This window comes from Zeus faber (assembly GCF_960531495.2).
Source record: "Zeus faber genome assembly, chromosome: 18".
NCBI lineage: Eukaryota > Metazoa > Chordata > Actinopteri > Zeiformes > Zeidae > Zeus > Zeus faber.
The window spans coordinates 17,200,092-17,228,074 of record NC_137210.1 but is presented as its reverse complement, the minus strand read 5'-3'; the positions used below and the strand labels follow the sequence as shown (position 1 = coordinate 17,228,074).

Sequence of the window (27,983 nt, the reverse complement as noted above, 5' to 3'; positions counted from 1 at the left end):
ACTTTTTAAGGACCTGCAGCAAAATGGCAGAGAATGAATAGATGTAGTGTATCTGTTGTAGAGACTCACTGCAGCCCTGCTCATCAGCGCCATTTACACAGTCTCTGTCTCCGTCACAGACATAGTTGGGGTCTATGCACCGGTGGTCTGGACACTGGAACTGTTCCGGGTTGCACGTGCCAGACAGTTCTGTGAGCACAAACAGTAGCCATATGATAAAGTGTGTAGGTGTGTGGGGGATGTTCAATATCTTAACGACACATTTTAACGCTGTCCACGAAACGCGGACTCACGGCAGTTGGCCTCGTCCGATCCGTCTCCGCAGTCGTTGTCGGTGTCGCAGCGCCATGTGTGCGGGACGCAGCGGTGGTTGCCGCAGGTGAACTGGCCGGCGGGGCACGTGCCCGGTATGTGGGTGGGACAGTTGCGTTCATCGCTGCCGTCGAAACAATCGTTGTGCCCGTCACATTGCCACCTGGTGGGCACGCAGCGCTGGTTGGCACAAGTGAAGGCGGAGGCGGAGCAAGTGACGTCTGTCAGGAAACACAAGACAGACGGTGGTGCTTCGGCGTTCTCACACTGGACTAAAGGATTGGACACATTCGCATTTACGGGGAAAAATGTGCTCATTACTGTTCGCGCCGCAGCCGGTTTCGTCGCTGTTGTCGTGGCAGTCGTCCACGCCGTCACATCGGTAGCTGTTGGGGACGCATTTGCCGTTGCCGCAGGCGAAGGAGTTGGCGCCGCACTGCAGTGTGGGCGGCTCGTTGGACGGGTCGTCCACGCAGGCCCGGCGGTTGGACGCCAGCTTCATGCCGTACGGACAGCCACACACCCGCTGGGAGTCGGGCACCGGAAAGCAGAAGTGGCTGCAGTCGCCGTTGGGATTAGTTTGCCTGTTGCAGAGGTTGGAACCTGAGGAGGCAACGGCGACGGGGACGGGGGGGGGGGGGTGTAATTACTGGGAAAGTGACGGACGACTGACAGCTGCAGCAGCAGCAGCAAATGAATAGGGACGAAAGAGAAGGTGAATAAAGCCACCGACCGCTCTGGGAGTGGGAGTTGAAAGACTTGACATGCATGATGTGGCTGATCCCCCTCCTGATGACCACCATCTCCCCGCCGTCCGTCTTGCGCACACGCACGATGCCACCCAGGCGCCAGTCGGTGAAGTATGCGTAGCCTAAAACGGGAACACCAAGGGCACAACCTCAGCCGGCTCTCATCGTCGTCGTCCCCGCCCCCCCCCCCCACTTGATGGTTAAGACGGGAGCAGCACCGTCATCGCTCAAAGCGTGTTAAGGTAGCGAATATCCATTTGCCGTACCTCCAAATATTGTGAGACCAAACGGATGGGAGATCTGCGTGATGCGTTCCAGAGAGAGCCGGTTCTGCCCATCAAAGGTGCTGTGTTCGATCTTATCGAAGAAGGCATCGACCCAGTAGAGCCGCATGGAGCTGGGGCGGGGGGCGGATCAAAGCGGAGGATAAATGCAGTCACACAATTACTGTCATGGTCAGAGTTAGAAAAAAAAAAATCATTCCTCTAATAGGCTTACAAGGTTGGACTGGTGAATGACTAATAAAGTGATGTCATCACATATGGTCCGCCCACCCCACCCACCCCCCCCCCCTCCTCTGAATTTCTCACGCACATACCCACGCTACAGTAGCTCCGTAAATGAATACACAAAGAAAATACTGAAGCCGCTGACATTTTTGTAAGTTAGACAGTGTTTTTTTCCACCCGCGGAGGAGAATGGATGGTGTTTTTGCTCTCCCGAGGAGTAGCTCCGGGGTCTTTGGCTTACCTCCAGTCTATGGCCAAGCCGTTGGGCCAGCCCAGCGTTGTGTTTACAATAGACAGGGCATGTGACCCGTCGCACCAGGCTCGCATAATCTTGGCTGGACGGTACCAGTCTGTCCAGAAGATATACCTGCAAATCAAAGCATTCACAACTTGACCCCACCATGCTACAGTTTCAACGTTTTTAGATGTTTTGAACAAAAGGAAAACATGCTTTGTGACGGAACCTCTGAATATTTTCTGAGGAATACTAACTGTTTATTTTTCGAGACTTCCATAGGAACTTTTCCCTCTAAGCTTCCACGCTAAACTAATCTTGGCAATTGGACAAAGAGTTCTTATGACCTTGACGCCATTGGAAATAAGTTGTTCTAAATAAAGTTTCCGTTTATTCCGTTTAAGATGTGAGAACATTTTATTAATGGCTGGAGAGCATTAAATGCATCCTAACTACAAATCCTTAGTGATTGCTATATTTTAAACAATATTAGATAGAAAATATCATGGAAAACGATAACAGGTGTACTTAGAAACTTAGGGTCTATGAGCAGTGACCCGTTTCCCACCGGATAACCCTGAACTCTGACCTCGCCACGCTGGCAAAAAGCAAAATCTGTGATTAAATGGTCATTTTCATTTTAGCCAACGGCAATTTACCCAATAACGGGATGCACCACGATGGACCGGGGATTATTGAGGTTGCGTATGATTGCCCTCCTGGACTTGTCTGCCAGCTTCATGACCGATATGCTCCTGTAGCGCGGGTCGGTCCAGTAGAGGTTCTTTGAAATCCAGTCGTAAGCCAGGTCCTCCACTCCGTCCACCCGATTGGCCGCCAGCACCTCCCTGCCTGCGCAGATCAAAGCCACCGGACCGCCGTTAAACACACAGACGAAAAGGCGAAAGACATTTAACTAAATAAACTGTCAGCTTGCATTTCGCCCGGGTAGACAAGACAGCGGCAACCAAAGCTGGCCCTAAAACAACATCACTGTTTCTTTTTTCTTTTTTTTTTTCGAGGACACGCTGAGTTTCTGTTCTACAAGATAACGAAGTTCCATTTGGTGAGATAAAGTTTCAGAGCTGTAATGGCGAGCATCATTTCTCGTACGAGACATTGAGCTGCCGATGAGATGTGTTCATCTCTGCTGTCGATGCTCCACGTTTCCTTTCCCTTTCCCTCCCCCATAGCACCAGACGACTCCCCGAAATTCCCCGAATAAACTACGTCTGAATCAGATGGAAGAGCTCTCCCCTGTAAAGGATGTGAGAAAGTGGTGCAAGCGCATGAGAAGACTCTGTAAACACAAACACATAACTATTAAAACGTCCAATGTCCGACACACTAGACTACCTTCAGTAGACCAGACCAGGCTTTGATCATGTTAAAAGTACCAAAATTAAGAGTTTGGCCAAATACTCTCAGTGCAGCCTCCATCTACAATGAACATATTATAGCGTCCAAATGGATCGATGGAGGAAAAGCCTCTCACCCGTGCCATCCACTTTTTGCTTATAGATGATGTCTTTGGCGGTGTCCGAAAAGAAGATGGCGTCGTCCTCGGCGCTGAAGTCCACCCCGACAAAGTAGGAGGGTGTTCCGGTGACAGGGAGAATAACATCTTCCTGAGAGGAGAGATTGAAGGGGATGCCTCTGACGGCCAGCTGGCTGGAGAACAGCAGGAACTGCCTCACGGCTTCAGGGAGGAACCACGGGACAGAGTGGAACAGAGAGTAAGTCGTCATTATTCTTTCAGTCCTGTCTTGTCAGCGTGATGGCAGCCCTTCACCGGGGTATCTATACAGCCACACGCCCACATTTTACAGTATCTGCATGTGTTTCGGGGTTTTTCTTACCGACACATCTCTTGCCATCGTCGTGCAGGTCGTAGCCCATGCGACACTTGCAGCGGTATCCCAGTCCTCCATTGTCGCTTCTATGACTCAGGACGCAGATCTGCTCACACCCTCCCCTGTCCACCCCACAAGGGTTTGGCACTGCAGAGAAGAAATAACAAAAACAATCACTGGGTGTACTGACCAAATATGGAACAACCCTGTATGCACGTGCTTGTAATGATGCAAAGTAATTCACTGTTTTTTTTCTCGTTTTTCCTCAATATCTACCCAGCTTTACTTTAGTCAAGGGCTTACCATAGGGTTGTCTTAATGGGTGTATGACCGCTACTCCATGGGGGGTCTGTGGTGTTGTGTAAACAACTTGGGGACTGCTGTCGCTGAACTTGTTGGCTTTCATCACAGCCATCTTGGTCCAGTCGGTGAAATACACATTGTGCTCAAACAGGCAGATGCCAAATGGGTGTGGGATCACAGAGCCTCCGTGAACCACCGTTTTTCTGAAGAGAAATGATGCGTCCAAGATGTCAAAATATAAAGATATGCACATTGTGCTGCTATTTTGCTGCAAAAGACTTGATAGAAACGTGGAATTAGGATCTTTCAAAGGTAAATGTACGTGATGACCTGTTTACCTATGAATGCCATCATATGTTGTGGTTTCAATGTAGTCATAGCGACTGTCCACCCAGTAGACACGCTTGGCCTCGATGTCCAGTGTGATGCCAGCTGGCCAGCCCAGTTTGGTCCTAATGATGCCATAGCGATTGCTGCCATCCATGTAGGCCCGCTCCAGGCCTGGTTCCCCATTGAGAGCATTCCAGTCAGAGAAAAACATAAATCTGGGAGAGAAAGGAGAAAAAAAATATATCATCCAACTTTCTGTTGACCAATCTCACTATTATATACTATAGAACCGCTGTCTATCCACCTGTCTACCTCTTAAGAATTGGCCATTTTAAAGTTCAAAGATGAGGGCTCCAAGCTATTTTTCCAGGTGGGTGGCTCTGAAAATGACTTCAGAAACTGTACGTTAATTAGTGCTGAGCAATTTATCTGCAGCCACCTGGCTCCGCATAGCTCCCCACCCACCCCCCAAACTACTATTGGATTACAATGAGGGTCATCACTTACATTGGTCTGTACTAATCCAAGCCAAGACAATCTGCTAATCTCACACACACATACCCATTATTCCACGCCACTGAAGCACGACTGTATGCGGAGATAGGGAGTTACTGGATGGGTGCGTGGAAGATGAGGGATGCGCCTACCCGACGGTGGCGTCCAGGGCCAGCCCTCTCGGGTTTCCCAGGTTCTCGGTGATCAGCGTGACCCGGTTACTCCCATCAAAGTCCACCATGTCAATCCGGTTGACGCTCGACTCAACCAGATACAGTTTATTGTTCACCCAGTCCACGGCCAGGTTCTCGGGGTAGTCGACGGACACGTTTAAAACCACCTGCGCGTTGGAGCCGTCCATGTCCACCGAAAACACCTGCCCGGCAAAGACAGCGTTGTTACGGGACGATAAGGTCTGGCATGGGGTAAAATAAGTACGACCGTGAAATCAGTACAAAAGTTAAAGTCAGTAGAGATCAAGAATAAAAAGGGTTTTTTATGCATTAGTAAAGTGCATTGAATAATAAGTCAAAGTACTACTAGCACGCTAGAGGAATTGCTGCAAACAATGCCTGCTTTTTTGTGACTTGTCCATCATCTTGTCTGGTGCCTGTAAAGTACGATATCTGCTCCACTACTGCCGCTAACACGACACTCATTTCTCAGACTTTAAGCCTTGGCACCACAGAGCCAACGGGGGAAGTAGTGCTCTTTACAGCTCTGGCTCTTTTGAAACGGGATCCAGACGTCTAAAAAGCAGGATTTTCAACTGACCTGTTTAAAGAGAAACTGAATATGTGGAAATAGCCTGATAGTTTAACCTCTCCCCGGTTACATTCACATGCCCTGTTTGCGGTCTCCCGACTTTTAATCCATTGACATGCCGCCATGGAGGTGGCTGATATGCACAGATCCCCCCGGTCCCAGCAAACGTCCCGGCTTTTCAGCCCAGTGGCTGGAGTTCAAACCATCGGGAAGCCAAGGAATGGACTGAACAAAGCCTTTTCAACCGGCCAAAGAATGCATATAACTGAAACAACACGCTGAAATCAAATACTGCACGATTACTTTGAGCAAGATTGGGTTACAAAAATTGTACCCTGGTATGTGAACATCATACCAGCATATCAGACCGGTTTCAAGATTAGGCAAGTTGGATTCCATTCTGGGTCAATTTCCCCCTCCATTACTATGTCCCAGCCACTAGGGAGCCGACAGCTCTCGTCCTCATCACAGTATCAACGGTGGTGATATTTTGAACGATACCAAAAGGAATTTCGCCTTGGCCAGTTCCTCCATGATTTAAGTAATTTCCGAGACAGCTATCTGATCTCAACTACATTGATTACTCCCCAGGTACAGTAATTACTTAGGATATGCTCTTAATGCAGATACAGTACATAGAGATTAAGGGGTAAGAAAATCAACGGGTTTCATTCATAAACTAGGCGGATAATAAGACTTGACTGAAAATGTACCGAGGAACATTTCCACAAACGTTGCAATTCATATTTTTTTTGCGTTATCTGAATTTACTCTTAGTTCAAAATGTACATGTGTTCGGAGACACGTGAGAAGGCATTGTACTTAGAAAGTCACCTTATTTATTTTAAAAAATAACACAAATTCCACACCTCACATTAACAACAGAATGTCTCAGTCAGCCCGACCCTGGCCTTTCTCTCGCAATTACCAAATGAAGAATGAAGAAGTTAAGAGAAGTTTTTGAACGATGCCCAGTGGGTTTTGAATGGTAATAAAGAAATGCTTCTACCTTGTTCTGAATAGTATCCGTCCAGAAGACCCTGTGCAGAAGGTAGTGATAGTCCACCCCCACGGCGACGCCTCTATTCTGTGAATGAATTAGCGTCCGCAGGTTGTTGCCATGGATGTCGCCGATCAGCAGGTCTCTGCCATTGGAGAACACCAAGGATGGGACTCCGGCTGCAGGGGGAAGCAAAAGTGCATTTCCAGGACAGCGTGCATAATCGTTAACGGTGAAGTCCTCAGATTTCTCCACTTATGCCACGGACGCAGGAAAAATACAAATGCGAGACAACCGAGACGGAGGGCCACACACACTCACATGAGACGTTGGCCCTGCAGTATCTGCGCTGCTCCAACACGTAACCCTCCCGACAGCTGCAGCGGTGGCTCCCCACCCGGTCCTCACACAGCTGGTCACACACGCCCCACATCGAACAGTCGTCAAAGTCTGAGGCGTGAAATCCAAAAGAAAAAGAACGGAAAAAAAACATCCTTGGATTACAAGTTGTGTTTCCAAAATATGAGTAACAACCCATGCTAGAAATCTGAAAGTACCATCAATTATATGTTGATGTTTCTGCCAAAACCGGGATATAATGTGAAGACTAACCTGAAGAAGGCTGTAGAGATACACGCCAGAACTGTCAACAAGGTATTAAAATGTTCTCGATACAAAACAAATACTCTAATTACCTGTGAAGGCTAGATGAAACTATTCCAACAAAAAATAATAATAATACAAATAAATGAATGATGTGTACCTATACAGGAGCGACTATTGTTGCTACTGACGACGTATCCGGAAGGACAGGAGCAGGTTCCTCCGTCAGGGGAGGCGTGGCAACGATATTCACAGCTCAGAGAGGCGCATCTCCCGATACCTGTCCACACCACGGACACACGCAAAACATGGAATGAACGCAAGGACGGACAGACAGACAGAAACTATATATATAACTCAGCTGGTTCTACTGCTACTGACAAATTTACTTATTGCATTCACTTGGGATAAAGCCGTCTACTAAATGATGTAATGAAATGTCACGTGTGTGTAGGTGTGTGTGTGTGTGTGTGTGTGTGTGTGTGTGTGTGTGTGCGTGCGACACTAACTGCAGTTGCGTCCAGCGGTGGTGTTGGTCTCATCCTCTCCTTCGGGACACTGGGGCGTTCCGTCACACAGCTGATCGACGGGGATGCAGAGCCCAGTGGATGGACAGGGCCATTCCCCGGGGTGACACTCACGGGGTATGTTATCTGGAGATCAACACAAGAAAAAAAAAAAAAACACCCAGAAAAATTTTAATTGGCCGCCAAAGGAAAAGCTCCACACGTGTGACAATACCAATCCGTACCAAAGATTTCGCAATGTTTGAGGTACACATTGGGGACAGGCAGCCTTATCGTCTCTGGAGGAATGCGGCGCCGAACCCCACGGGGCACGGTGACTCAGACTGCATTGTCGAGGGCAAAACACTGTCACTTTAAATCTACGTGGGGGGGCGCGCGCGGGGGGCTGTGAGCGGGTCAAATGGGGGCTCGGGGGGCTCCTGCAGCCCATCTTTTTAAATACACACACTCTTCACAGTGGCGTGGAGGAATTCTAAAGCCCCCTTTTTTGGAGGGCTGACCAATCTTGTGCCTCAAAGACACATTTGAATACCACACTTAAAGGAGAACAGCCGGAGCGTCTCCCTCGCTCGTACCAACCATGGAGACCAGAGGTGAATGAGGTTCGCACAGAAGCCGCGGGGATCTCACCCATTCGAGTGTACATGTCCCAGGGGGGGGGGGGGTTCTATATCCAGCAGATCAAGAGAAACTTTTGCACTTTTTTTGAGGGACTTTGTTTTTTAAAACACATTCATACCGCAGCCTTTCTCGTCCGCGTTGTCTTCACAGTCGTCCTCTCCGTCACAGAGCCAGACCTGGTGGATGCAGCGTCCGCTGGGGCAGGTGAAGTAGTTGCCCCTGCAAGTGGGATATGCTGCGGGAAGAAAGAAAGAAAGAAAAAAAAAAAAAAACAGGTCAATCCGTTGAAAAGGTCAAAGGTGAGGGTAACCGTCGGGTAACGGGAGAGGCTCTTAGAGGACAAGGAGAGGAGACAAGGAAAGGATCCAGGAAGGCGAGGGGTGACACGTACTGCAGTCCTGCTCGTCACTCCTGTCTCCGCAGTCATCGTCATGGTCACAGACGTAGCGCTGAGGCGCACACTCTCCGTTGCCGCATTGGAACAGACCGGCGCTGCAGTGCTGTGCTACGGAACGCAGAAACCAAAAAATAACATTTAGGGAGTTTTTTTTGTTTTTGTTTTGCTTAACAAGGATATCACTGACAAACGAAGAATTCACGAGGGGGAAGTGGTCAAAAAAAACCACTCCTTTCCTGCAGAAATACCTTGTGTTTCACAAGGCAGGACACGTGTGGTTTTGTTGAGAACGTAAAGGAACACGTCGCCAAATTTCAACCTTAATTCTATTTATTATAGTTTAAGTGGGGCTTTGTCTGTAAAGTACTCATCGTTGGGCCAATGTCGTCTGCATTGCCATAGGCAGTTGTGGCGGCCCCCCAAATGTCGTCAGGGGAACTTCAGTGTGGGGTGGAAGAGCTACAGCGGGCCTCCGGGGAAAAAAGGAGGCGTCTGAGCAGCACACAGCCAAAATTAGGATCCGAACTCTAGGATCTGAGCTGGGAAACTTGTCCCGAGAGCTGACTGGAACTGACCGTATTTTTTTTTTTTTTAATATATATTTTTTTAAATACCCAAACCCGTTTTTGTTTTTTTCCCAAGATATAACAGGACAGATCCGATGTCCGAGGGTAGGGAGAGAGATGGATCCAGGTCGGGTCGGTTATTTTCTGGATCCGAATAGGGCCCATAATTAAAATTGCTCTCTTTCGCTCCGACTCCGCTGCACTCACTGCATTTTTTTTTTCCCCCCATGTAATCTGATAGTAATGTTCCACGGCGGCCCTCTTCACTCGGGTAGTACACATAATGACGCACAGAGCCGGGATCTGAGGCGACAGAATGCAACCTGACCCAAACACAATTGGTCATAATAAGATGTGGACCTGAACCCGTACGGGTCCCGGGTCAGGGCCAGGGTATTCGGGTGCGGGTAGACCAGTCAAGACCCAGCGGTGCACAGCGGTGGGGGAGCTGCCGTGGCTGGTGGCACTGGCGCTCAAATTGTTCGATTGCTGTGGCTCGTCAAGGGTTGATGATGTTGGAGGCCCTAAATGATTACGAGTCCCAGAGTACTTACAGTAAATGAATCATACACAGTAGATAAAAAAGAAAAACAGTTTGGGATTCGGCTCCAGACACTCACTGCAGTTGGCCTCATCAGAGCCATCGCGGCAGTCCACGACCTGGTCACAACGCTGGGTGCGGTTATAACAAGCTCCATTGGCACAACGCAGTTCTGCGCACTCCGGGTAATCTGAAGAAAAAATTGATTAAAAATCGGAAACATTAAATATTTGTTCAGGTTGAGGTGGTCTTTAGCAAAAACTATGTGGGCCTCCCTAAAAGGAAAACTCATATTTGGACACATACCATAATATGAAGCTCAGGGTCATTCTTAGCATTCTGGTAATATCACAGGACATGTGAAAGGCTAATGAGAAGGATAAGTGACTAACGTCCACCATTAACACCAGTCGCGGCCACAGCATTCCTCATGAGAATTGTGGGATTGCCACAGTGCGCTCGGCTGAGTCACCCATGTCAGCACAATAACAGAAAAGCAGCCGAACTTCAGCTTGACTAATCCACAAAAGAATCCGCAATCAACCTCTGACAACAAGAAGTATATTATGGCCCACTCTGTCAGTCAGCGAGCCTCTTAATCTTAACAAATTGATTAAAATGCCAGCGGAGTCTGGGGGAAAATAGGTAAGCCACACTGGAGGAGACTTACGGCACCCTCTTTCGTCAGAGCCATCCGAGCAGTCCGGCAGCATGTCACATCGGTATTCGCCGGGAATGCAGCCCCCGTTCCCGCAGCTGAACTGGCCGCTGGGGCAAGTCCTTCCAGCTGTGGAAACACCGATTTTTATTTTTTTTATTCAGCGAGTTGACATTTTTTTGCGGCGTTTATTGACCATTACTTCAAACCAGTTGAAATTTGACTCACATTTTTTTGACAAATTTGACATTATTTAAACACCGCCGGTTGGGGCTCAAGCCGTGGTCGCGGGACAGTGAGGGTAATTACTAAGTTACTGGTTAGATAATATCTGCCCTTCTACAGCGTCCATGTGCTCAACCGGCGTAATGCTCCAACCGTCCGCCCTTCCGGTCTCCCGCGGCCACACTTACGGCATTGCTGTCTCTCGTCCGAGCCGTCCTCGCAGTCTTCCTCATCGTCGCACACCCACACGTCTGGGACGCACTCGCCGTCGCTCAGACACTGGAAATGTCTCCCATCGCACGTTAGCTGAGCTGTGGACGTTTAGGGTGCGCAGAGCGGTTCTTATTGTCAAGTGGTTGCGATCAGTGCGTCACTTCCATCCAACAGTGTGGAAAACGTCATTGACTCTTTCAGGAACTGTATCCCGCACCACGTACTCCCTAACGTGTGACGGACATTTATTTACCATAATAACGTTTTACAGTAGGAAAAATGTAGGATAGTGTGTGATAATTAGGATTTATTATTTTTATTATTATTATTATTATTATTATTATTATTAATAATAATAATAATAATAATAATAATAATAATAATAATCCCTGTAAGAAATTATTAGTCATTTATGTATTAAAAAAATAAAGTCAGTCCTTTTGAATCCTGAGTGACTTAAGCTCATCAACTCACGGCAGTCCTGTTCATCAGAGTCATCCACACAGTCTGACATGCCGTCACAATGCCAGTCACCAGGAATACACCGGCCCGTCCCACAGCGGAATTGCCCCAACTCGCATCCTGCACGAGAATCTCAGTTATTATAGAATAATTTCAGTAAATGTTTTTGGCTTCGTGTCAACAAAAAACAGGGTTAGACAAAATGGGAACAAGGGCAAAGCAGCACAGAACAGAGAGGAACTCCGTTCAAGCAGCTAAACATGGTTGGTAATAACACATCAACGGCAAATGTGCACCTTGAGAAAAAAGAAAAAAAAAAAAAACTCTCGTCCAATCGAAATGAGCCCTCGCTTAAAATGCGGCGTTCAAGCGAGCGATTTCCAGACCACGAGGTCGTAGGGGATGCGTTGCCTTGACGAAACGCGGCGTTAACAGCATTGACAAGCGCCGGAGACGCGCGTGCCAGCCAACCCCGCACCCCCCTCCCCCCCCGACAGTTACACAACTTTCAGCGCAGCCGTCCCAGCACGGGGGCTTTGATGTTCCGTCTGAGTGGCATCTGTGAAGATAAGGTACCACCACTCTACCTTCCCTGAGCCTTTCCAGGAGAGATCGACCCGGAGGAAGCATAGTTCAGTGGCAGAGTGCTCCGTCAGACCCGTCCGAATTGGAATGCGCGAATCTGATTGTCTCTCTCTGACAGCGTGATTAATAGCGCACGCTGCTCCTGGTCAGAAATGTAATTGAAACAAATAGCGGTACCGGGTGGTACCGCCAGCCTCTCAGACCAAATTCTTTGCGCGGGGAGATGCAAGGTGGTGGTTGGCGGTGCACGGCCGAGGGGTCAGTGGTCTATCTCTGTCCTGTCTTATCCGTTACCTTTAATACTCTGCACATGCTTAATCACACAGCACGGGGGAAAGCAAACAGATTATGGGCAGACGGAAAACATTTCGTATTTATTGAATACTTATATAATTATTATTATAAAATTCGGTCCTACATAATTTCTGAGCTATTAATTATCTAAAAGTGGTGTGAAAAAGCGAAACGTTTCGCATGATATTTCTATGATCACAGTAAAAATCAAATTCAGTCAAATTATGAAGATGTGGTAAAAGTTTCCTTATGCTATTCAGAATGTGTTCAGTCGGAGCCATTACGGCAAAAAATAATAATAATTATTATTTGCAAAAACAAAAAAAAAAAGAATAAAAAGAAAAGCATATATATAGAGAGCAGACTCTGTTTTAGAATGTAATTAACAAAACGAGTTGAGGCGCTTCATTGATGCTGCGTTATTCCATTTTCACCGCTCATTTCCCTGGTGTAATAACCTATCGAGCGATTGGATCTCTTCCACTTCAGTTGAGGGGGGGGTCAGCGCCGCCGCAATAAGGTCGTATCAGGAGGTCTTGTCTCAGATTAATTAGCCAAAGCAGAAAAAGCGCGGCGGCCAAACAGGCTTCATATTTAACTCCTTCAGCAGCTATCTGGGAGGCGAGGCTTTTCCCCCCCGCTCGGTTTACTAATGATAAAATTGCCCCTTATCTGCTCAAAGGGAGCCTTTGTTTTCAAGGCAATGATCCCGGTCGTCGGAGCATCATCTATAACATGGCAGGTAGGGCGCTGCGGTGCCGACGGCGTAGGGGCGGCGTAGAAGACATGCTTCCAGATACAATGAGAAGAACACTTTGTCCCCAAAGAATTAGGTAATAAGCAGGATGGGCGTCTTCAAATGTCTTAACCCTAGTGCGAGCTGAGTGTTGGAATTCAAAGTTAGAGTATAATGTAGCACTGGAAAAAGTGAAAAAGTGAATGACTGTGAAAAGTGAATCTATTCGCACGCGCCACGAAATAATTCAAGGCGATTGCGCGAACAGTGGCTAAAACACGCAGTTTTGGTGGGCGGGGGTTCCCGGAATACGAAGAGATAATCAACGGGCGGCAAAACGATTAACACGACTCGGCTTTTGAAAAAAAAAACAAAAAAAAACAAAAAAAAACATAAAGCAACACGAGCCAGAGGGAAACCAATCTGCCGACGGCCTCAAACGCAGCCAGTGTTTCCTGAAAGTAGCACTTCTGGGAAAGGTGACAGCCACACTGGAGCTGAACTTTCCAACGGCACCGTCTTGTGTTCATTCATGGGGAACATTCAGCCCTTCCCGTAACGTTTACCCGACGCCCGCAAAGTGGCCGGGCCCCCTCCCGACGAAGGCCCAACTTGACTCCCTCGATCAATACCGCGAAAAAAAAGGAATCGGCGGAGGGCGTTGGATAATCCAAATCCGCTGTTGAGATTGAAATGCACTACTGGTGCTTTTCGTCATTAGCGTTTTTTTTTTGTTGTTTTGTTTTGTGATTGTTGTTTTAGTGTGTTTTTTTTGGGGGGGGGTTTTCCCCACCCGTCGGGCCACGTCTCGTCTAATTAGCCGACTTAAACCCACAGCAGGCGAGTAGCCCACATTATCTATGAAGGAAGATAAGGACACCCTATTACCGCCAAACAAAGAAGAGCACGGGGAGGAATTTTCATTAGAATGAAGCTTCCCGATGCCTCTAACACCACAGTGAAATCACAATGGCACAAAGGAGTGGCCAGCAGGGATGCAGCCCCATAACTGGAAGCGCCACCCTGCAACCAGCAACTTTCGGCGATGGACGGCCTAAGACGGTACGCGGCTTCCTGCGTAAAAAGGTAAAAAAAAAAAAAAAGTAAAAAAAAAAAAAACAAACAAGCCCCTTCTTCTGCCCTCCCGCCTGCAAGGAAAACTCCTGTCCACTACCGCGAAACATCTCTTTGCCGTCACACTGGGGGCCCCCCGAAGGATGTGTTCGGTCTTTCATCAATACCGCCTTGTTTTGGTGCAGCCCGCCGTCCTCATTGAATGTGTGTGGTGGAAACGGCCGCTGGCATCGTGAGGCGCCGGAGCCGTCCACCCTGTCAGAGCGAAGTGCGGCGGGCTAGTTCATATGGAAATCAACGCCACAGAATGCGGTCAATCGCCAAACAACTGACTTTGGCTCTTACTGCTGCAGACAAAACAGTGGGGAGGGAGGGAAAAAAAAGAGAAAACACGGGATTTTGGCAAAGTGAGAGGCGCAGGCGGCAAAAAAAAAAAGACTAAAAAGCAGAGCGATGAATGGGCTCGGACTCGATAACAACATCTATGCTCGGGCGAAGCGCTCGTCGCGAATTTGGACGAATGCATCATGGGACGTGCGGTTCGGGCGAATACACTGGGATGTGGGCCCCGCAGCGCGCCGACTCCGTCCCCTGTGTGACCGAGTCTAGAAGCTGGAACGAGAACGCGGCAGAAAGCACCGGGGCTCCCTACGTGCCAAGCGCGCTCACTTCTAGTGTTCCCGTCTCTAATGCGGCGTTTCTGTTGCCCGAGGATTTAGGCTCCCGCGCCGGAAAGGGACTCTGCATTCGTGAGGTTTAACGTTCACGTGCTGGCAAGGTTTCTGAGCCTTTTTCAAGACAACAAAAGACAAGCGGGACATTTATTTTCACAACGTGCTTGAGCAATCGATAATTGGTCGAGGATTACGTGAGGACGGAGTCACAAACTCTCAATTCAAGCGGATGACGTTGATCCCCCCCCCCCCCCCCCCCCATATTCCATTTATGATATTTGCTGATAACACATTCCTCTGGGTAATGTTTAATGGGGTAAAAACACTCATTCTCACTATTTACTGACAAGTACCGGGGAAAACATGCACTGGGCAGCAGAAATACATCTTCGGGTGAGGTAATAGTCAACCACAGGGCCTGAGGTTCATCCATCCACAACACTTTTTGCCCTAAGTAATGATGAGCGTTAGATATTAACATGAAACAACATCACCTCAGACCGTGTCGCATCAGTTATTTTCTGCCGATGCGGACATTCTGCAACGCTGTGGAGGATCAAGGCCAAATAATGTCCAACAAAAGACCATGACTGGAAACTCATGCTGCGTTTTCCCTCCTGAGTAAAGCCGAGGAACCTTTCCACCAGAGGAGCGAGCAGAGATTTGTCACAATAAATAACAATAGGATACCTGTCCCTCCACATAAGCCACCGCCGCACCACCTCCTCTCACAACATGTGGTGAATAAATAGGGAAATTAAATAGCTATCATAAATAACAATTTTCTGCTTAACTTTTCTGGGTCTATTATATGTCATTTGGGTTGTTTTTGTGCTGTTTTTTTAAATTAAGTACTTGGCAGTTTTGTTTGTTTACTTTGTTAGTTAACCTTATTTGTTTGTATTTTTTTTTTTTACAATTCCAAAACATGAAAACCACATCAAAAGACAGAAGTTAGAAAACATGTACGAGTTTCCCTCATTTGAAAGAAGACCTTCGATATTACAAGTGAAGTCATTGCATGTGAAAGCATATTTGTTGACAGGTTTTGATCACGTCATTCAGGTAGACATTATTATGGTGCTTGTCCCTGTTATGTGTTATGTGCAATAATCGACCCTCTGGCATGTGGCCTTTTTTTTTCACCTGCTTCACACATTCTCTGTTTAGATTGGGGTAAAGCAGGAGGTATATTATAAAATCTGGATCTCTGTATCTGAATCCTGGTCTCCCTAACGTGTCCCAGAGTAACATGTGTGTGTGTGTGTATATATATATATATATATACTTATTCCTGAGTCAAAACTGTTGCTTGGGTAGAAAAGGGTTGCTTTTCCGAAGCAGCTGCACTGTAATTAGTTGCTTGATTCACGCTAAGGAGCTTACATACTAAGGGTTGAGCAAAAAGAAAGCAGATTACATTTGGAGAAGCAGGGATCTAGCCAGGCTACCATGATAGGAGACAGAACACATAAGTGGGAAATACACGGTTGGTGCTGAACACGGCCCCTTTAATCTGAGAAGAACCCCCCCCCCCCCCCCCCCCACACACACACACACATTAAACCATAAAAGTATATATTTCTGACTCATCATTGGGATTTTTTTTTTTTTTTTTTGCACCACGAGAGCTTATGTCCCTGAATGAGATTTGTCCCCCAGTAGCTTTGAGTCCACAGATTGTCTGAAAGTCACATGCTCCCCGCTGTTACCTAGCAACAGTAAAGCTCAGGCAAAAGTTCCTCGACAGAACTTCCAGAGCTCGTGGGCAGAGCTTCAAACTGAGGCAGGACGCTTTGATTTCTTTGGATCACGTGACGCTGATAAAACGACCAAGACAAATGTTACTGTTAAAAAAAAATAATAATAATTAAACAATTAAAATAATAATAATAATAATAATAATAATAATAATAATCAAAAATAAAGAAATAAACAAACTAATAAACTAACAAACTAATAAATAAATAATTATTCTAATAGATAAATAATGTATTTATTATAATAATAATAATAATTATTATTATTATTAATAATAATAATAATAATTTGTTGTGGTTTAGATTTCGCTCCACCCAACACAGAAGATGATTTTGTGGATTACCACTTTAACTACATGTTCTAATCAGTTGGCATCTATGGTATTAAGTGACGCTATCTTTCACGGTTGCCCACCTTAGAGTGAAGTGATGAGGTTGTCCGAGCTGGATTTTTATTTTTATTTTTTATTTTTTTCTAACATTATTTCTCAGTTTACAGGTTGTTTTCTATGCACAGCCCAGTTTACTTATCCTGCAATTAAAGATAACAAACGAATCCACTTGTTTGACCTTTTCTTTTTTTTTTTTCATACGCTATACTTTAATACTTACAATATAATGCATGATCACATCTGTTGAGTTTAAGTAGCACTAAGTCTAAATACTACCCTGGGTATTATTGGTTTGTTTTGATGGACAGCCAGTGCACTGGGTGAACCAAGAGAAGGAAAAAAAAAAAAAAAAAAACCTCCCAAAGTGAAATTCCTAAAATCCAGCCACTAAATTCTCATTTTAATTGTAGTTTTTTTGTTTTTTTTTTCTCTTTTCGTAAAAATGAAGGAAGCTCACCTTGAGAATGGCAGAGAAAAACGCAAACTAAGAGCAGGAGGAGAAGTTTCGTCAGCAGCGCTGTCCACATTGTGTCACCGACCATCGGGTCCCGGCTCCGCCTGCAGCCGAGCAGATGGAGGAGCTCTGGGGGACTGGGTGGAGGGGGATGCTGCTGCCTGCCGCGCTCCTCTCGCTTTCTTCACCCGCAGGCTGATGAAAAGGGGCGGGCACCAAAACCCGGGACAGCCCCGCGGCGCCCAACGCCGCCCCCGCCTCCACCCCCGCCTCCACCCCCAACCCCACCCCCACCCCCAGCCTCGGACCTGCGGATAAACCTCAGATTTAAACCCTGGGATCTGCACACCGCCGCGTGACTCCACACCTCCCCTTTCCCCGCACCGGACTCCTATCAGCCGTCAGGGTCAATGGCCGCCGTTCAAATGTTGCGTTTGCAATGCGGCACTTTACTTTCCCCGAATTCACACCTTCATCCCCATTCTACCCCCGGAGTCTCCATCTCCCACATGTTGTCTACTCTGATTTGACATCTAGATATTACATTGCATTACATATTACATTGTATATTTTAACCTATTTTTTTTTTTTTTTTTTTTTTTTATTTGTCACTTTTTGGTATTTGTTATTATTAATATTATTGTTACTATCATTTTATATACTTTTTATTTCAAAAAACAAAACAATTATTATTATGTGATTGTGACTGGCTCTCCGTGTAAGAATTTCATGGTCAGAAATACCTGCTTCCGTGCTGTCTTGTTGTGATTACGACAATAAAACTAAAAGCTAAAAAACACAAACATTGAAACTTATTTTTCAATGCAATAACAAAAAAAAAGGACAATTATTAGAAATGATTCAGAGTGCATTGCAGATGGAGCGCACGATAACTACTACTACTACTACTTGGACTACGCCCACATGGAAACCATACACTGTAGAGCTTGTTTCATAAAACTACGAAATAATACGAATACATCTTCATTTTATTTGAATATTGTAACAGTCATACCATTACTTGATATTTATTAAATATATAACTTATTGGTGACTTATACTACATACACTGCAGAGCGTGCTTCTTAAAACTACTAAATAATACTAATACATTTTTTAAATTTGAATATTATATCAGCCATACCATTACTTGATATTTAATACAATATATTACTTATTAGTTACTTATACTACATACACTGCAGAGGGTATTTCTTAAAACGCCTAATAATACTAAAACATATTTATTTTATTGTAACAGTAAAAGCAGTCATACCATTACTTGATATTTAATAAAATACATTACTTATTAGTTACTTATACTACATACACTGTAGAGGGTATTTCTTAAACCGACTAAATAGTACAAATACAGCTTTATTTTATTGAAATAGTAACAACAGTCATACCATTACCTGATATTTAAAACAATATATGACTTATTAGTTATTTAAACTATATACTACTAGACATTACTTTATTTATGACTCTCGTCGGTTCCTCCAGCGTTAAGAATGACACCAGCGCCGCCTCGTGGCAGCGGGGCGACACTGCAGCGTTCACCTGACGTCGCAATCACAGAGCAGGGGGAATCTGACGACGGTGCGTCGCTATTAGCAACCGCGCATAACAGCACTTCGGAAGTTTCCTTCTCACGCGTCGTGGCCTGAACGCGGAGCTCGGCCCTGCAACCGACTAACTTCATTTCATGATGGCGTGCCGGCGTCGGAATTCCAAAGATCTCACTCAGGTGGTTGGAGACGCAAACGAGGTAGGCTCAGGCGCGACGCGCTGAAACTCCGCCATTCACGCTGTTAACGGACTATTTGGTCAAAAAAAAAAAAAAATCCCAAATTATATTCTCCGTCACGGCCCTTTTAAGAAACAGCCATTCAAGCGTGTTTGCGTTGTGCATGTGCTCCTCTGTAAGCCGTTTCCGTCGTTGGTGCCGGGGTCCGCCTCCCATGGCGAGAACGCAGCAAAGATCGGACACGTGCAAGGAGTGAAAAGGCATTTAACTGTTGATATGGATGAACATTCACTAAAAACGAACAGCACCCTGGGATGAAAAACATCCCCACCACCCCAAGTGACCCAGGAAGTCATTTCCAGTGTCGGTAAAACGGGTCAGAGGGATGCACACTTTGGAGAGAATTTGACCCTCAACCTGGAAATTGAAAAATCGTCGCACTGAATTCCGACCTGCGGTGTAATCCACCCAACACCGTAGGTGATTTCGCGAATTGCCACTATAACTACATCATCTAATCAGCTATCATTAATGGTATTAATTAATGTCAGTTTCTGTATTGCCCACCGGAGAGTAAACAGCTAAAATTGAAGTTATTGTGTATTTTTTCTGTTATCAGATTATTTTCTATACTTGTGTCATCCCTATTCCCACAGGTCGCGGACAATCTCCAGAGGTCTCTGGAGAAACTGAGGTGTCCTTCCCCGGTGGAGAAGACGGAGACGGGGATGCTTCGTTCCCGAATAGCCGAGCAGTCCGCTTTAATCTGCATCCTCAAACAGGGATCGGAAGAGACGCTCCGTCGCTGTCAAGCCCTTCAAAGAGCCAACGCGGAGCTGGAAGAGCGTGCGGCTGCCGGGCAGCGGGAATTAGACTCGGGGAGAAAGACAGCGGCCACGTTGGAGGGGAGGTTCCTGGACTTGGCTTCCAACCACCAGGAGATCATCGCTTTCAAGGACGAGTACAAGAGAGAAAACGCGCAGCTCAGGCTGGAGAACGAGCGCTTAAGGTCGGAGAACGAGAGCATTTTTTCCCAGAAATTGCAAGATAAAGAAGTGCTTATTGCGCAGCTCACGCAGGAGACCAAGCTGATGGCGGAGAAACTGAAAAGCATGGAAAATGAACGCAGGTAAAAGCGCGTTTTCTTAAAACACATTTTGTACGTTTTTTTTTCCAATAAACTTTAGAAGATCCTATTATTCTATGTTTGGTGTGTTTGTTAAGGGAGAAAGAAGCTGGATTGCAGTTAAAACTCTTGGAACAAACAACCCTTCATCGATCCAAGGAGGAATCACTGGTAAATGAACTGCATGAGGCTCAACGACAACTTCGAGACGTTCAACACCGTCTTCAAACTGCTGAAGATCTGGGAAACGGTGCGTATTAGTGTTTCCTTTTAGCCTGAAAAGTAGACAAGAATTAAAAAAAATAAATACATTTTAACGGTGGCTTTTTCCTCAATGGTTTAGATCTGAAGCGCCAATTACAGAAAACAACCTTGGAAAAGGACAAATTCCTAACTCTATCAACGGAACAAGGGAAGCTTATACAGGTGAGAGCGACATTGCATATTTTTTTTGCACATTTTCTCCCTAATACGGACATAATTAACATTTAATGATCATGGATCTGTGTATATATTGCTTCCTATGGCAGGAGAAACAGGGGCGACAGCAACAATTGGAAACAAAATTGAAAGAAGTTGAAGCAGCCAAGGCCAAAGCAGAGGACAGGTAAGGGTGTACACACACACACACACGAATCATTCAAAATATTTTTTAATTAAGGTAGATTTGTATTATCCAATAGAATATACAACAGAGGCCCTGCTCCTAACAAATGCCCTCACTGTCACAAAACTGCATTTGGCAAATAAAACTGAAACCTCACTGCCCTTCAGGTTTGAGCAGGATGCTTCAGCTGTGAATTCAAATCTAAAAGTGAGGAGTCTCCAATCTGCTCTGGAGGACACGATGAAGAAACATGAGAAACTCAAAGAGGTTTGTTGAGATCCTATGTGAGCGAGGCATCGCGGAGATGGCATCAGGTCTAATGTATTGATTATTCCACAGGATTTTGAAGCCTTTAAAGAACACAGCGCTGTCCTACTTTCACAAGAGAGGGATTTAAATACCAAGCTTCGACATATGATTGGCTGAGAAACTAGTGTCTGCAACAATGCAATAAAAAAAATTGTCTGCTGGTTTGTTCTATTTCAGTTGTAGTTTCTCTTAAATTATGCAGGACACCTTGAAAATAATCAAAGGCAGAATTATTACATGACAAATGGTAATATTTTTTTTTTTTTTTTTTTTTATTTCAACATCTTTCAGCATTTCAGGTCATATTCAGGCATGACAAGATAACTGGTTTGCGACAGGCCCGGTTCTAGTCTGCTTTGGTTTTGGGGGGGGTAAATTAGGGGGGTAGTAACAAATGTTGGTTAGCCTATTCACATGTGGCCTATATTATTTTGAAACGTATAACGTTGTTTTGAACTACTCTGTAGATTTGAAGTTATGTTAAAATGGGGACTACCGTCACGAATGACAGTTTTCCGGGTTCCTATGGAACGCAGCATCACTTCCTGCTGTCTCTTGACCCGAAACAAACTCGGAGCGCTTAGTAATCCACGGGAGGGGGCAGTTGTAACATTTGGTGGGGCATTTCCCCCCCCGTGCCCATGCCTAGAACTGCTCCTGATTTACAACAAATCAAACTGTACAAACATTACATCCACATGCGAAAATGATTTAAGAATGCTCCTCCGCCAGTTTCTGAGCCTTGTCAACCACTTCTTCAATAGGACCAACCATGTAGAACGCTTGCTCGGGCAGGGCGTCATATTCACCTGGGGGACAGAAAACGATATATTTAGAACGGCTATTCTCTTCCTACAGTATATATGACTTCAACGTTTTCAGATTTGCTGGGTTCTCTTACCTTGTAGAATGCTCTGAAAGCCTTTGATTGTTTCCTTGAGGGGCACCAGCTTGCCCATGTGTCCGGTGAAAACCTCCGCCACTTGGAAAGGCTGGGACAGGAAACGCTGGATCTTGCGAGCACGAGCCACGGTCAACTTATCCTCCTCAGACAACTCGTCCATACCCAAGATGGCGATGATGTCTTGCAGGGACTTGTAATCCTAAAGAAAACAAAAAAAAAAACGATTACAAAAGGTTTGTGTCGGGTTGAAGGCGCCTGATCGTCGAGTGACTGAATGTTTGAACCGGAGTTTACGATTTACCTGAAGAATCTTCTGCACGCCGCGGGCGATGTCGTAGTGTTCGGAACCGACAATGTTTGGGTCCATGATACGGGAGGTGGAATCGAGAGGGTCCACAGCCGGGTAGATGCCCAGCTCAGCGATGGCACGGGAAAGCACAGTGGTGGCATCCAAGTGGGCAAAGGTGGTGGCAGGGGCGGGGTCCGTCAAGTCATCAGCAGGTACATAGATAGCCTGGAAGGTAAAACTGCATTTCAGATAAAGAAATCACATGGAAAGACAAAAAGAGAGAGAGAGAGGGGGGGGGGGGGGCACTCTGATGTGCATCCTATAAGCAGTCTACCTGCACCGACGTGATGGAGCCCTTCTTGGTGGTGGTAATCCTCTCCTGCATGGTGCCCATGTCGGTGGCCAGGGTGGGCTGGTATCCCACGGCAGAGGGGATACGACCCAGCAGGGCAGACACCTTGAAAAGGGGAGGGGTGTGAAGACCTGTGAAGTCTAGCCTTTTCCTGTGGAAGTTGAAGAGCTGGGCAACATCAAAACTGACGCGGCATTACTGACCTCCGACCCCGCCTGAGTGAACCTGAAAATGTTGTCAATGAATAGGAGCACGTCCTGTCCTTCCTGATCACGGAAATACTCTGCAACGGTCAGGCCGGTAAGGGCAACCCTGGCACGGGCACCGGGGGGCTCATTCATCTGGCCGTAAACCAGGGCAACCTAGAAATACGAAGAAGTCATTATTCAAAAATTCTCCATGGTCTTAATGCCACGAAAAAGAAACACTTAAAAATAACATGAGGCCCTTACCTTTGAGGTGGTGTCCTTCAGGTTGATGACACCAGACTCAATCATTTCATGGTACAAATCATTTCCCTCGCGCGTACGCTCACCGACTCCGGCGAACACCGAATAGCCACCATGAGCCTTGGCCACGTTGTTGATCAGCTCCATAATCAACACAGTCTTGCCGACGCCAGCTCCACCAAACAGACCTATGAAAATAGTAGGGAAAAGAAAAAAAAAAAATATATATATATATATATATATATATATATATATATAAATATAAAAGCATAGTCATAAAATAGATTTTTTTTCCTTTAAAAAAAAAAAGTATTCAACCGACCGATCTTGCCACCCTTGGCGTAGGGAGCGAGGAGATCTACCACTTTGATGCCAGTCACCAGAATTTCCTGCTCCACGCTCATGTCTGTAAACTCTGGGGCTTCAGCATGAATAGCAGCAGTCCTGCAAGGCAACGGCAAGTTAAATAGCCGAGCATTGGAATAATGTACATTTTCTTTAAGATTGGGTGTTTTTTCCCCCAACACACATACTGTTTCGTGCTGATCGGCCCCCTCTCGTCAATGGGCTCCCCAATGACATTCATGATCCTGCCCAAGGTCTCGGGGCCCACAGGAATCCTGATTGGGGCTCCGGTGTCAAGAACCTTCTGTCCACGGACCAGGCCCTCTGTGCCATCCATGGCAATTGTGCGGACAGTGTTCTCACCTAAAAAAAATAAATAAAAATAAAACATTTTTTTATAAACGTATTCTATAAAAGGTCTGCAATACTTGGAAACAATGTGCAAAAACAACATAGGACTCACCAAGGTGCTGGGCCACCTCTAGCACCAGTCTACTTTCTCTGCCAGCCACCTCCAGTGCATTGAGAATGGGCGGCAGGCCTTCATCAAACTGCACATCCACAACAGCTCCAATAACAGCCACGATGCGACCATTGGCCATTGCAGCCTGAGCAGCTGGGGCGGCGTAGCCCCGACCTATATGGACAATGACCAGAGAGGTACGGATATAGCATTTCATTGGCACTACGGGAGCGTGACAGGTAAATCCGGGTGGTCCGAGCGGCAGGCCTCGCTTTTACTACGTCATAACAAGATAACTGGGGTAGTTATCAGAGTTAAATGAAATGCTTTCTATCACTCGTTTGAACAATGTGAAAGACTGATTTTTTTTTGCAACAAAAGAAAACAAAAAAAAACCGTCTCGAGTATGAGGTTCAGCAGTAGGCTTCGGGTTTTAGGCTCAGAAATATTGACTCTGATGCAGAATAACTTGAAGAAAAAAAATATGTGCACTACAACGACGAATAAAAATGTTAATGTTGAAATGAAGACTATTTGAAATTGCAAACTGCCCTGGAGACATATTACAGACGCGTGACTCAAGTTGACTGCTACACTGTCCGCCCCAAATGTGTGCGTTCTCGATCATGACCACGACCTTGCCGGGAATGTGTTGCACAATTACAGCAAAACCAAAAGCAGCAGCCTGCCTGGGGTCGGGGTTGCAGCGTGTTGCTCGCACTTTAACCGACACAGCTCAGCGACGCCCCACAGAGCGGCTAGCTTGGTGTGCTAGTCAGCTGGTAAGGTCACTGCTGAGGAGACGCCGGATAAACATGGGGGGACACCGACGAAGCAAAGCGAGTGACCTTCACCCAATTCCGACTCCTGGTGTATTTACGTGTAACTAACGAGTTCCATTCGCCCTCTTGAGTGGCGAAGGAATCCCACCCCAAGCGGGAAAGCCTGACGGGCGTAACACACAGCCACTGAACGTCACTGTCGTAGTCACCGCGCCCGGGGCGACAAGCGGCCACTCGTGCACGTTTGTTATACCGGTACTCACTCGAACAAAGGGCAGCATTTCTGCCTGAAATGGCTTCCAGGGGTTTGAGAGCCCGCAGCCCCGCGGAACAGCAGCGAGCCACAGCGCCCAGCATGGTGGAGGGGATCCCAAGTAGCGACGCGAGCAGTGCGCCGACCGCCTCTGACAGCGTCGACCTTCCGTTCTGGCAGCGGGTATCGCGGGACGACGCGACGTCGACGCTTTGAACGGGGAGTATCGCGAGAAGACCCACGGTCACGCGCGCCATCGGGATCGCCGCGAACGGCGGTTTGTGACGTCGCCGCAACGTCAGACCGGCGCCCCAAAATGAGAAGGCGCGTTGTCCGTAATCGCGTCTTTTGTCATAAAAGTGAAACTATTCCAACGATATCAATTCAAGTTAGTTCAAATTTCAACATGAAAAAATGTGCTGGCTTTAAATATTCAAAACATGATGGGATTTATTCGCCTCCATGTTATATTCATAATTTTTCATTTCGAGATTCAAGAGGTTTATTCGTCACATACGTATTCATACGTTCATACATAAACGCAGAGAAATGTCTTTGCAACGCACCCGGAGATTATGCACAATAGTTACTCAACCGAACAGCATAGCTCTACCTAATTCCTACCTCGCAACTAACTGAAACGTCCTAAAACGTGATGCAGTGAGTGAATAGAATAATATCAATACAATAAAATTCAAATTAAATAAGACCCAAAAAGATAATAACAAGTGGGGCTGCAAAATAGAAGGGAAACAAACATTTTGAAATTACATCATAACATTATGTCATTTTTGAAAAAAATATTAACATCTTAATTCGTCTATCTGACGTTGACACACGCACACACACACACACACACACACACACACACACACACACACACACACACACACACACACACACACACACACACACACACACACACACACACACACACACACACACACACACACACAAACGTAAACAAACGCACACGTACACACACACACACACACACACTGATATCAGAATGTCACCGTGATAAATGTGATCATATTTTGGGGTTGTAAACGCGCTGACATTTTTTTTTTTGTCAGGGCTCACTGCAATACCACGGGTAGTCCACTAGGTGGCGCTATTTAGACAACCCAAGGGATGCCAAGGTATTTGACTTGACGTCAGAATGTGACAAATGTGAAAATTAAAACGCTACATTTTGAAATTACATTTCAATCTTATTACAGCATTTTAATATTTCCCTTTCACTGTGGATTGAATCACCACTTAACATTTCTTAATTGCTGTGAACGCTATGACCCCATAGCGTTCTTTCAACCTCCAAGACCTTCTTTTCTGTTGAGTAACATTCTGAATATTTTTGAAAAGCATCGACAATAGCAATTGAATGATTGATAATACAATACAATGTGGGTTTCCTTTTTCTTCCAAGATTGTAAAAATCACTGCACCAATACTTAATTTCCATTGTTTACATGGTTATAATTGAGAAAAATTACATATTTTACTGCTGTAATGGGAATCAGAATCAGAATCATTTTACACAATCATCGCCAAAGTGAACCGAAGAAACAATAAATAGGTCCAAAATTCATTTATTTTTCTGTTTTTATTTATTTATTATTATCTACAACTTTCCTTTAATTTTTCTAACTTGGTGCTAATGCGAAAAAATATACCGTATTTATATAAAATGTAAAGAAACACTGAAAGGTGCTTATTCTTCACCTGGCAAAGCAGTAATTGAATGGATTTTGTCAAGTCATTACTCAGTGCAACATTCTTTTGTGTCAGAAAGCCTCCTCTAATTACTTCTTGCCCTGAGGTTTTGGAATATTAAGGCACTTCACACCACACGGCAAAGGGTTGCATGGATCCCAAACCAGTCTGCACAGGACCCCCTCGCTCCATCCAATCCAGGAGTGGGGTCAAAGGGCACGGCGCCACTGTGGGATGTTGAGATAGTCATCTGGTAATGTCTCCGAGAAACCTAGTCCTCCTCGCTGCTGCAGTTATTTGTTTGGTGTGAAATATTATTACATCATGCTTCACGTTTGTTTGACAACCCAACACCTTTTAGAGTAAGTCGAGATGACAAGCTATTTTTATGATGTACTGACACCAACTGTGTATAAATCAAGAAACCAGTCGTTTAAAATGCTTAGATTTCTTCATGAGCAAAACTTTATCTGATCATTTACTCTTATATAACCTTACCGAAATGTATGCATGATATACTGTAGTATTAGTAGTAGTAGTAGTAGTAGTAGTAGTCATAGAAGTAGTAGTAATAGTAGTAGTAGTAGTTTTAGTTGTAATTGTAGTAGTAGTAGTAATAGTAGTCATAGTCGTAGTCGTAATAGTAGTAGTAGTAGTCGTTGTTATAGTTATAGTAGTTGAAGTAGTAGTAGTTGTCGTAGCCGTGGTTGTGGTATTGGTAGTAGTAGCGGTAGTAGTCATAGTAGTATAAGTCGTAATCGTAATCATAGCCATAGTCTTAGTAGTTGTAGTAGTTGTAGTAGTAGTAGTTGTCGTAGTAGTAGTACTAGTAGTAGTAGTCGTACTCGTACTCCTAGTAGTAGTAGTCATAGTAGTAGTAGAAGTAGTAGTTGTAGAAGTAGTCATAGTTGTAGTCGTAATCATAGCCATAGTCTTAGTAGTTGCAGTAGTAGTAGTAGTAGTAGTACTAATAGTGAGCACTTACGTAGTACTTCAAAAGCCTGCTCAAAACCTACCTCTTCAACGAGGCCTGCTGCCCCGACCCTCTTTTTGTTTTCTTTTTCTGTTATCTATCATCTTTAGATTTTCTACCCTGTCTTGATTTGTTATCTACCCTGTCCTGTTTGTTTTTTGTTTTTTTTGTTTTTCCATTGTAAAGTATCCTTGGGTTCCTGAAAGGCGCTGTATAAATCCCAGTTATTATTATTTTATTATTATTAGTAGACGTAGTCGTAGTAGTAGTAGTCATAGTCGTAAATGTAGTAGTAGTAGTAGTAGTAGTCGTAGTCATAGTAGTAGTTGTGG

The 27,983-nt window shown here is 45.5% G+C and overlaps 3 protein-coding genes across 3 annotated transcripts in view; 1 reads left to right on the top strand and 2 right to left on the bottom strand.

Annotated features, from left to right (window-relative positions):
- lrp2a (low density lipoprotein receptor-related protein 2a) overlaps positions 1–17,406 on the bottom strand; it is a gene marked incomplete at both ends in the record, with an annotated part of 49,373 nt that extends 31,967 nt beyond the window's left edge. Inside the window, 23 exons of the mRNA XM_080018787.1 lie at positions 70–189; positions 294–533; positions 634–915; positions 1,046–1,183; positions 1,328–1,458; positions 1,812–1,937; positions 2,465–2,657; positions 3,301–3,504; positions 3,665–3,805; positions 3,962–4,164; positions 4,300–4,506; positions 4,939–5,162; positions 6,561–6,730; positions 6,873–7,001; positions 7,315–7,434; positions 7,664–7,807; positions 8,421–8,537; positions 8,694–8,807; positions 9,886–9,996; positions 10,477–10,593; positions 10,878–11,000; positions 11,377–11,484; positions 17,337–17,406. Coding sequence (XP_079874913.1) covers positions 70–189; positions 294–533; positions 634–915; positions 1,046–1,183; positions 1,328–1,458; positions 1,812–1,937; positions 2,465–2,657; positions 3,301–3,504; positions 3,665–3,805; positions 3,962–4,164; positions 4,300–4,506; positions 4,939–5,162; positions 6,561–6,730; positions 6,873–7,001; positions 7,315–7,434; positions 7,664–7,807; positions 8,421–8,537; positions 8,694–8,807; positions 9,886–9,996; positions 10,477–10,593; positions 10,878–11,000; positions 11,377–11,484; positions 17,337–17,406 — 3,532 coding nt within the window. The remainder of the gene's footprint in view (positions 1–69; positions 190–293; positions 534–633; positions 916–1,045; positions 1,184–1,327; positions 1,459–1,811; positions 1,938–2,464; positions 2,658–3,300; positions 3,505–3,664; positions 3,806–3,961; positions 4,165–4,299; positions 4,507–4,938; positions 5,163–6,560; positions 6,731–6,872; positions 7,002–7,314; positions 7,435–7,663; positions 7,808–8,420; positions 8,538–8,693; positions 8,808–9,885; positions 9,997–10,476; positions 10,594–10,877; positions 11,001–11,376; positions 11,485–17,336) is intronic.
- A 1,638-nt stretch (positions 17,407–19,044) lies between these two features.
- Positions 19,045–21,242, top strand: LOC307243890 (coiled-coil domain-containing protein 89; the record flags this gene model as incomplete). The annotated part of the gene is made up of 5 exons (XM_080018860.1): positions 19,045–19,104; positions 19,740–20,212; positions 20,308–20,380; positions 20,740–20,816; positions 21,110–21,242. 5 exons carry the CDS (start codon positions 19,045–19,047, stop codon positions 21,240–21,242), a joined length of 816 nt encoding a protein of 271 aa, XP_079874986.1.
- Positions 20,846–25,141, bottom strand: LOC307243835 (ATP synthase subunit beta, mitochondrial-like). The gene is made up of 10 exons (XM_080018797.1): positions 24,973–25,141; positions 23,928–24,101; positions 23,653–23,827; positions 23,442–23,563; positions 23,123–23,307; positions 22,874–23,032; positions 22,653–22,775; positions 22,331–22,543; positions 22,027–22,228; positions 20,846–21,934 (listed from the first exon to the last, which is right to left on the bottom strand). The coding sequence occupies exons 1-10, from the start codon at positions 25,064–25,066 to the stop codon at positions 21,837–21,839; spliced, it is 1,545 nt and encodes a 514-aa protein (XP_079874923.1). The 5' UTR covers positions 25,067–25,141; the 3' UTR covers positions 20,846–21,836.
- Positions 25,142–27,983: the final 2,842 nt, after the last annotated feature.